We start from the raw sequence: 9,530 nt of genomic DNA, 5'->3' as shown, positions 1-9,530 counted from the left end.
TGTAGTCTGGCCTTGTTGGCTCTCAGATCCTGCTCTTGCAGGCATCTGCAGGTGCTCCGGTCAGATTCTTTCTGATCCCAGGCTCAGCTCTCACACATACTAGCAGGTGCAGCTGACTAAGTCGGGTGGCTACCTGCAGTGGGGCGAGGGGTTCTGGAGGGGCCCAGTCTGCATGCACCAAGTGTGCCAGGTCCATGAGACCCAGGAGTGGGGGTCCAGCCAGGCCTGTTTCTCCTGGTCCAGGTCCCTGAGCTCATCTACACAGTGAGTCCATAAGTCCCAGGGGTAGAAAGTAAATCAGGGCATGGGTCACCTGGCCTGGGTCCTTGGGTCCACCTGTGACAACTGATCCTCTTCAGCGGAAAAGATGGAGCAGTGGACCGTAGACCTTAATGCAGTTGGAGGATATGGTAGTCTATTAGGGCCTGCAGAAGGCATCTGGTACCATAACAGAAGGAGGGAAAAACAAATTGGACAACTACCCCAGCGAAACCCATGACAGCAAAAATCTGGGTGAATGGAGACTCTAAGTTAGACTATGTCAGCCAATGGTTGTTGGAAGGGATTCCTCATCCTTGAATCAGTGAGGTCGAGAGCATTTCATAACTATCCAAAACTTCTGAGCAGAACCCTCAGAGCATACACCACATCAGGTCCCTGGAGTGACATTAGATGGCTCTTCTCCATCCCTGCAGCAGTTGGGAGCAGGTGCATGGTTCCTCTCCTTATCTCCTCCTCCCCCCCAAATCAGAAAGAAGAAACAGAAATTTTGAAAACAATGATCACACCCACTTTTCCCTAACCCTGGATCCTTCCCATCCTAATCAACTATGTAAATATCATCAAATACTTTTTTAAAAAGAGAGCATTCCAGCCAATGGTAGATGACAGAATTCACATTTTTGTCAAATACGCTCAGAACATTTACCAACAGATGATACTCTGAATCATTAAGCAAATTCCAACCTATTTAACAGGACTTAAGTTTTTAAAACTACGTTAATTGAGCAAAATGTAATTAAAGGAAACCTAGAACATCTCTAAACATATGGAAATTACAAAGCAAACTTCCAAAAACAACATGTGCCATATTTTTTTAATTCTATATAGCAAAAATTAAAGCAAAACATTAACTTCTATAACATTGCCTAATTAATATTTGGAGAGGTAAATGTTAAGAAGAATATTGTTTTAAGTTATTTTCCTCATCCAATTTAAGATTATGAAAGAAAAGCACTTACAAAGAAGAGTAAGGAGGGTGGAGGTGATGGCGTCTCCATCTAGTGGGTCAAGCTAGTTTTTGCTGAGCCAGCATTCCATATCAAAACATTGACTCTAGCCTTAGCCACTCTGTCCCAACCAATCGCTCTACTCTCAGACCTTGGAGTTGAGCAAAAGGCCCATTCACTTGGGCAGTTGACATCCACTGGGGAGAGCAAAATGGATTCCGGTCTCTTAGTTTTGGCTTGAGACAGGTCCGATTGTTGTGACCATTTGAAATGTGGAGCAGCAAATCGAAGATTCTTTCTCCCTGTCACTCTGTCTTACAAATAAACATTAACCAAATCCTTAAATAATTTAGCCACATATTTTTGGAGGGTTAGTGTAAACTGTGTAGTTTAATAAATGAAGAGATAGAATTATAAATTTGCGGAAAAGAAGGGGAAATTTGATAAATTCCTGTCTCCTTGGCGGCCTTTTATTTTCTTCCTTTTTCTGTTGTGTTCCTTATGCATAATTATAACATTCTAGTATAATTCTCTTCTTCTGACTATAAACTATACCAAAGGTTTAAGCAACACAAAATGTTGAATAACATAGAACATGCTAAGTGTTATTATAATCAGAAACCAGGAAGTCAGCACAGTGGTGCAGTGGGTAACCAAAGCTTGTAATGCCACCATCCCATATGGTTTTCTGTCTCAGCAGCCCCACCTTCAATTCATCTCCCAGCTGATGGTCAGGGAAACACAGTGGAAGATGGCCCAATCCTTGGACCCTGCCACCCATGTAGGAGACCTGAATGAAACTACTGGTTTCAGATTGGCTCAGCCCTGAGCTTTGCAGGCATCTCAGGAATGAACCAATGGATGGAAAGATGGAAGGTTTTCTCTCTCTCTCTCTCTCTTTCTTTGTATGTGTGTGTATCCTCTCTGTAATTCTGACTTTCAAATAAATAAATCATTTTTTAAAAATGGAAACCAGGGCCTGGCGGCGTGGCCTAGCGGCTAAAGTCCTCGCCTTGAACGCGCCGGGATCCCATATGGGTGCCGGTTCTAATCCCAACAGCTCCACTTCCCATCCAGCTCCCTGCTTGTGGCCTGGGAAAGCAGTCGAGGACAGCCCAATGTATTGGGACCCTCACCCGCGTGGGAGACCTGGAAGAGGTTCCTGGTTCCCGGCATCGGACCGGCGCGCACCGGCCTGTTGCAGCTCACTTAGGGAGTGAATCATCGGATGGAAGATCTTCCTCTCTGTCTCTCCTCCTCTCTGTATATCTGACTGTAATAAAAATAAATCTTTAAAAAAAAAAAGCAGTTGAGGACGGCCCAATGCATTGGGACCCTGCACCCATGTGGGAGACCTGGAAGAGGTTCCTGTTTCCCTGCTTCGTAGCGGCGCAGCACCGGCCGTTGGTCACTTGGGGAGTGAATCATCGGACGGAAGATCTTCCTCTCTGTCTCTCCTCCTCTCTGTATATCTGACTTTGTAATAAAATAAATAAATCTTTAAAAAATAAATAAAATAAAAATGGAAACCAATATTCTATAATAAATTGCTGAAGCCACTCTGTTGCCTCATTTTGAATATACCATCTCCTTTTGGGTTACAGTCCACATATTGATTCTTATGTGCCAATATTACCAAATAAAATTTCAATGAAAGGAAATTAACACTTCTCTTTTAATTCCAATACTGTAGGTCTTAGTTTTTCTGATGAATTATTTCAATTCTCCAAAATATAAACAACCAGAAGTAGAAGTAAAATGAAATGTCCACAGACTATAAAATAAGCAAACATTTATGTGTGGTCCCCATATGAAGTGACCCTCTGAGCTAAGACTAAATTTTCTCCCAAGCTTTACTGTCAATGCCAAGTTTCATTAAACACATCTGAATCACATACATTTTTAATAAAATGGAAACAGAAAACTTATTTAATCTCAAGATTAGGTATTGAGGGGAAATAGCATTCTATTTATTATATAAAATCTGTGTCTGTTTATTGTTAAATATATTATCCTTTGGTAGCCTTTCGTTAATATTCCAGTTCCAAAATGGTGCCAGCACAATAGCTCTACTGGTTAATCCTCTACCTGGAAGTGCCAGCAAGTAGTCCAGCTGCTACACTTCTAATCCAGCTCCCTCCTAATGGCCTGGGAAATCAATAGAGAGTAGGTCAAGTCCTTGGAATCCTACACCTTCATGGAAGACCTGGAAGAAGCTCCTGGCTTCTGGATTCAGATAGTACTAATTCTGGTCATTGTAGCCATTTGAGGAGTAAACGCGTCTCTCCAGTCTATAAGTTCCTGTCACATAAAAATAAATATAATCTAAAAAAAATTGAAAAAAATGACCAAAGTAAATAAATGGTTTCTTTCTAGGATTTATACCTGGCATGACAATCGAGAAGACCCACTGAAAGAACAGGAATACGGAAGTGTGAATACGCTGGTTAAACCTTTAAAAACAAACAAACAAAAAACAGTACACGTTGTAACGGATTGAAGCTACTATGTCCTAGGGCTCAATTTTTATATTCATTAAGCAGACAGACATTTTGTCCAGATTCTGCAAAGAAAGAGCAGCTACCATCCAGGTGTGCACAGGGTTCTCTCCTGAACTGGGGGCGGGGGGAATGAGTGTATTATTTACCCAGAGTCATTTTTTATAAGTAAAGGAATCAAACAAGCAAACAAACAGCATCTCTAATTATTCAGAGGTGTACAAGTTGTACAAACACCTGACCGAGTCAATCCGTATAAAACCATGCCTTGGAGAGTCCTACTGATGAGAAATTTCCAACCCTAGGCTTAATTAGGTGGCAGATCTACAGGTATGGGACCACACAGAGACGCCTCTTCCAATTCTAGTTGTAAATCAAGGAGTTCACTTTTGCCTCTTTCCTTTCTCCTGAGACCACATTGATGACAGCACCTAAAACAGAGGGGAGGAGCCTCCATTGGAGTTGCTATGTCTGCTCCTCACTACTTAAACGTAGAAACAGAGCTGGAGCAATCTTTGCATTTTTGACCAGCCACTAAATGGATTTTTCTTTATACACAGCAAGACATTGTCATCACCAGTATTTTCAAGGAACTGGTGAACAGTATGATCTATAATCTACACATTTGCATATTTAGAGCAGATTTTTAATATTCTGAGATGGTGCTCTGAAGGCATTATGGGCACAATATTTGGATCCATTTGTAATTGTGTTCTTGGGTTAGCCACATAATATTTCTCTGTCAGACTCCTCATCTTTATTGGAGCAATATTAATTTGCAGCATGAAATAATACATGCATAAAAGTGATTGTGATAATAGGAGATGCACAGTAATACATGTGAAAAGGAATACTTGAGCCCATAAGCAGATACTCGACACAGAGTAAGTACTGAAGAAATAACAGGTGTTCAAATGCAATCCATTTTTCTTTTTGATTAACAGCACCTATGACTTCAAGTGTAATGAGATCAGTCACATGTTCAGCCCTTCATCCTTACGCTAAATGCTAAGCATCTGGAAATACAACATGCGTATCCTTTTGTGCCTGTACTTCAATGGAATTTTGTTTGTTCTCTTTATAATATTCTCATTTCTTATACAACCTCCAATGTTCCTCCTGGCCCGTTTCAGCTTTAAAAAAGGAATTTGTTTAGGGATTTGTGAATTTTTTTTTTTTTTTTTGAAGCTGATGTAGAGGAATGGTAAGTTCAAAAGCTACTGTGCTGTTTTACAAAATCCTTATTTCTAGCATTTAGTATTTTCTGTTTCCATGGCAATCTACTAACAAAAGGCCCAGAGAAGGACATTAAAGTGAGAAACAACAACTTGAAACATGGAATGGAATTTGTAATGTCAAGTATGCATACTGAATTTTTTCCGTGTGTCCTAGCATGCTGGACTATTAATTTACTTTTATTTACATAAAAAGTTTCCTCTTATGAATTATTTCACATGCTGCCCCATTTTCAGTATGATGATCGGCAAGAGCACTGACTTTCATTTTAAAATTTCCACTCCATATTTTATGTTTAGGGTCAATTTTTGTGGTTAAGATAAACTACTATGTAGAATGAAAATGTATTTATGATTCTGGAAGCAGTTGTTAAGATATTTTTCAAAATAATTTCAAGAATGATATAAATTCCTTTAAAATTTAGACTGCTTAAAATTTAAAAATAATTTCAAACATTTTTTAAAAATTTAAAAGCATTTTAAAATTTTTATTCTGTTATTATTTTACTTTGCATTCCTCCTTCCACTTCCCCATTCTGCCCACTGTTTTCCTCCATATTATTAAAATAGTATAAGCAGTGTAAGTATAGTCGATAGTAGAAAGTGTAGCATCCTGTTGTTAGGTATATTTGACAGCTTCCTTGGAAGTCGGAGTAGAGATGCATACTGCACTGTATCTTCACTTCCCAGTATGCGAGTCTCCATCTTACAGTTCATCTGTGAGAATATATGTATGTATACACAAAACATTTTATTCTCTGGATTGATTCAGTTTCCCAGCTCTGTTGTGTTTGGAGACTCTCCTCACGAGTGTGGCTTCTATCAGTATTTTGGATCTATCTTATCATTTTCCCTGCAAACAATTCATAACAACTCGATTAGTCAGGCAGCTTAAACAAGTGTGGCTGAATCACTTTATAAGAGGAGGCTCACACATACTGGCTTCTGAAATGACACATCACTATAAAACAACACAGCGGCAGCCAAGGCAGGTATGGTTATGCATTGAAAACTAAGTTGAAGTTTGGAGTCACTGGATGATATCTGGAAAAGATTGATTAGGTAAGATGTTCTGGTTTTTATTTGAGAGAGTAGTAAATTCAATGGCAAAGGTCCTTGAAAAGCTTCATTCTTAAATTGAGGACATGGTACTTAAGAGTACTCAAGGATCTCTGCTTTACAGCAAAATCATATAAATTTGAAACAAATTATGTATGTGCTTAAGAGTGTAATTGATTGGAAAGGGCCCCATTGTATAAATAATTGTAGACAATCCATAAAGCTTCAAGCCGCTGGCTTATACTCAACACCCTGTTTGTCTTTTTTATCAATGTGGTGGTTGTAAATTTCAATATGAGTTACACAGTTTCTTTATGATTCTGTATATTTTCTTCTGTCTTCTTTATCTTAGTTTTAATTTTTTTATTATTTTCTGATAGCTCAGTTGGTACTGGGGTCTCTCTTCCCCCTCCCGCAAGTTTCTTCCACTCCCATCTGTTCTGCTTTCCAGTCTTACAATGGGTATCTTTTGTGGATTTTCACAAGTCCATCATGTTGCCACTGGGGTGTCTCCTAATGATGTAGGAGACTGTTAGTCATTTCATTATGAGTTCATTCTTGTAGTGCATGCATGAGGGCTTATTTCTCTCTCTTTCCACCTATGACCATATTAATTTCTGTTACATTTCCATGAAGTATCACCTTGAGTACAGTCTACCATGGGGAGAAGAAGAAAAAAACAAAAACAGAAAAAGATATTGGACCTTTATCCACATGAGGTTAATGAACATATAACAAAGGTATCAATGTGGAACTAGGGTAATGAAAAAAGTGTCCAGCATCTTCGCATAGGGATAAATGTCAGCATATGTCCCAAGGCCCTGAGGAAGGTACAAAGTGTCTTCTTCAAGTACGGACAGGAATCAAAAGTTTTAAACATTACGGGAAGATGGGAACTGTAGAAAGACTATCCCAGCTCCAAAGTTTCTTGTTGGAAAAGTAAAACCCTACCCCTTTACCTTAAGGCCCAGTGAACAGGGCTGGGAGCAGGTGTTTTACATCTCAGATCAATGGGGCAGGCATTTCGCATGGCACTTAGAACTCTAGCGAAAATGAGGCATCAAATGTTGAAGGACGCGGATGATCTTCGGGATCAGCCTTCCAATTCCAATTTCCTGCTAGTACTGATCTTTGCAGACAGTATTGATAGTTCAGGTGGTTGCAGTCCCTGCACATAACGATGGAGATCCACACTGGTTTCCCAGAGTCCAGCTCCAGATTGGTCTAGCTCTGTTAGTGGTGGGCATCGGTTGGATGCAGAAGTGGAAGAGCTCAGGTGCGTCTCCTCTATTACCTCCTCTGTACATGCGTCATTATCTCTATCTCTATGTAGAATTACAAAACTAACTTATAACAAAAAGCAAACATCTGTGGTTTGGTTAAATTTAACCATTTTAAGCATTTATTTCCCACTGATGAAATGGGAATAATACTATCAAGTACAAACTAATTCACTTTTAGCAGGTGCTAAATAATTGCTTTCCTGGAATTATTTCACTCAGTCATCATGACAGCATTCTGAAATAGATTTCATTTCTGTAAACTCTGTCCCCTATGGAAAGCAATTGTTAATTGTTTATTGGAAGATAAAGCAGGCAACCTCCTTACTGGGGAAGATATGTTGATAACGTCTCCCTGCAATAATGTATGATCAGCGGTGAACCTCTTTTCCTCAGGACTCGGATATGGCTTGAGAATGCGTGCCAATGGTTCACTCCAGGAAACCTTCAAATGATCACCAGGCTGACTCGTGATGCCCATCTCTACCTCATGTGCACACTCCCTTCAGCCCTACTGAAACTGGTTTACAATTGTAATGCTTTTCCAACTTGGTTCTTTCAGAACTCACACAATTACCCTCATCAGATTTCTCATATTTTGATCTCAATGAAATAGAAGCTATTAAGTCAGTTTGGTCTAAGATAATAGATGCATGAATCATTCATGATTCACATACTGGACTGTAGCAATTTTTTCTCATAAACTAAAGATAATAAATGTCCTCTGTGATAGCTTTTGTGTTTTCCTTGTGAAACATGCAAAACCAAAGCGTTGTAACTGAGTTTGTGCTCCTGGGGCTCTCACAGAATCCAAATGTTCAGAAAATATTATTTGTTGTATTTTTGTTTGTATACCTAGCAACTTTTGGGAGCAACATGTTGATTGTAGTGACCATCCTCTGCACGCCTGCACTGTTGGGATCCCCCATGTACTTCTTTCTGGTTTTCCTGTCTTTCCTCGATGCCTGCTTCTCCTCTGTGATCACCCCAAAGATGATCGTGGACTCCCTCCGGGAGAGGAAAACCATCTCCTTTGAAGGCTGCATGATCCAGCTCTTTGCTGAACACTTCCTGGCTGGTGCTGAAGTGATTGTCCTCGCAGTCATGGCCTATGACCGCTATGTGGCCATTTGCAAGCCCTTGCACTACTCCTCCATCATGAACTGGAGGCTCTGTGGCATTCTGATGGGGGTGGCCTGGACAGGGGGCTTCCTGCACTCCATCATCCAGATCCTTTTTATTTTTCATCTTCCCTTTTGTGGTCCTAATGTCATTGATCACATCATGTGTGACTTGTATCCATTCCTGAAGCTGGCCTGCACTGATACACACATCTTTAGACTTTTGGTGATTGCAAACAGTGGGTCTATCTGCATTATCATCTTCTCTTTATTGCTTGTCTCCTACAGTGTCATCCTTCTCTCTCTGAGAACACACAGCTCCGAGGGGCGGAGGAAAGCCCTCTCTACCTGTGCATCTCACATTACGGTTGTGGTTTTGTTCTTTGTCCCATGCATCTTTACATATCTAAGACCTTCATCCGCTTTCTCCTCCGATAAAGTTGTGGCCATATTTTGCACCACGATAAGTCCCTTGTTGAATCCTTTGATTTACACCATCAGAAATAAGGACATGAAACATGCGATGAGGAAAATGTGGAATAAACTAGAAGTGGTTTCTAAGAAAAAATGAGGCATTTAGGGGCAGCACGGTGGTTACTGCTCCTCCTGCAGTGCCAGCATACCATATGGCTCTAGTTCTAGAACTTGTTGTTCCATTTGCAACTCAGGTCCTTACTTATGACCAAGGAGAGCAGAAGAGAATGGCTCACTTCCTTATGCCACTGTACCCACGTGGGAGATTCAGAAAGAAGCTCTTGGCTCCTGGCTTCAGCTGGACTCAACTCTGGCCATTACAGCCAGAGTAAACTAGATGGAAAATCTCCGTATGTGTGTGTGTGTGTGTGTGTGTGTGTGTGTGTGTTATTTAACCTTTTCAATATAAATGAATGAATGAATGAATGAATGAATTTTTAAACATAAAATACAAGACCTTTTCTTTCTAAATTTAGAACTAGGGGTAAAAAAATAAAAATATGGGCCAGCATTGTGCCATAGTAGGTAAAGCTACAGAATTGTTGTTAATGAAGAAAATAATTTCTTTTGTTTTGTTTTGTTTTGTTTTGTTTTGTTTTTGTTAAGAATGCCTTCATCTGTGCTGCCCAGGTCT

The 9,530-nt window shown here is 40.0% G+C and overlaps 1 protein-coding gene across 1 annotated transcript; it reads left to right on the top strand.

Annotated features, from left to right (window-relative positions):
* The first annotated feature begins 8,057 nt into the window (after nucleotides 1–8,057).
* On the top strand, nucleotides 8,058–8,993 carry LOC101522124 (olfactory receptor 4C15). The gene has a single exon (XM_004585566.3). The coding sequence runs from the start codon at nucleotides 8,058–8,060 to the stop codon at nucleotides 8,991–8,993; it is 936 nt and encodes a 311-aa protein (XP_004585623.3).
* The last annotated feature ends 537 nt before the right edge of the window (nucleotides 8,994–9,530 follow it).

This window comes from Ochotona princeps, chromosome 4, assembly GCF_030435755.1.
Source record: "Ochotona princeps isolate mOchPri1 chromosome 4, mOchPri1.hap1, whole genome shotgun sequence".
Classification (NCBI taxonomy): Eukaryota; Metazoa; Chordata; class Mammalia; order Lagomorpha; family Ochotonidae; genus Ochotona; species Ochotona princeps.
Note: the sequence above shows the minus strand (reverse complement) of the source record. Positions and strands in the feature narration are given on the sequence as shown.

Coding starts and splice junctions, on each gene's coding strand:
- LOC101522124 (XM_004585566.3), top strand. CDS start 8,058: ATGCAAAACCAAAGCGTTGTAACTGAGTTTGTGCTCCTGGGGCTCTCA.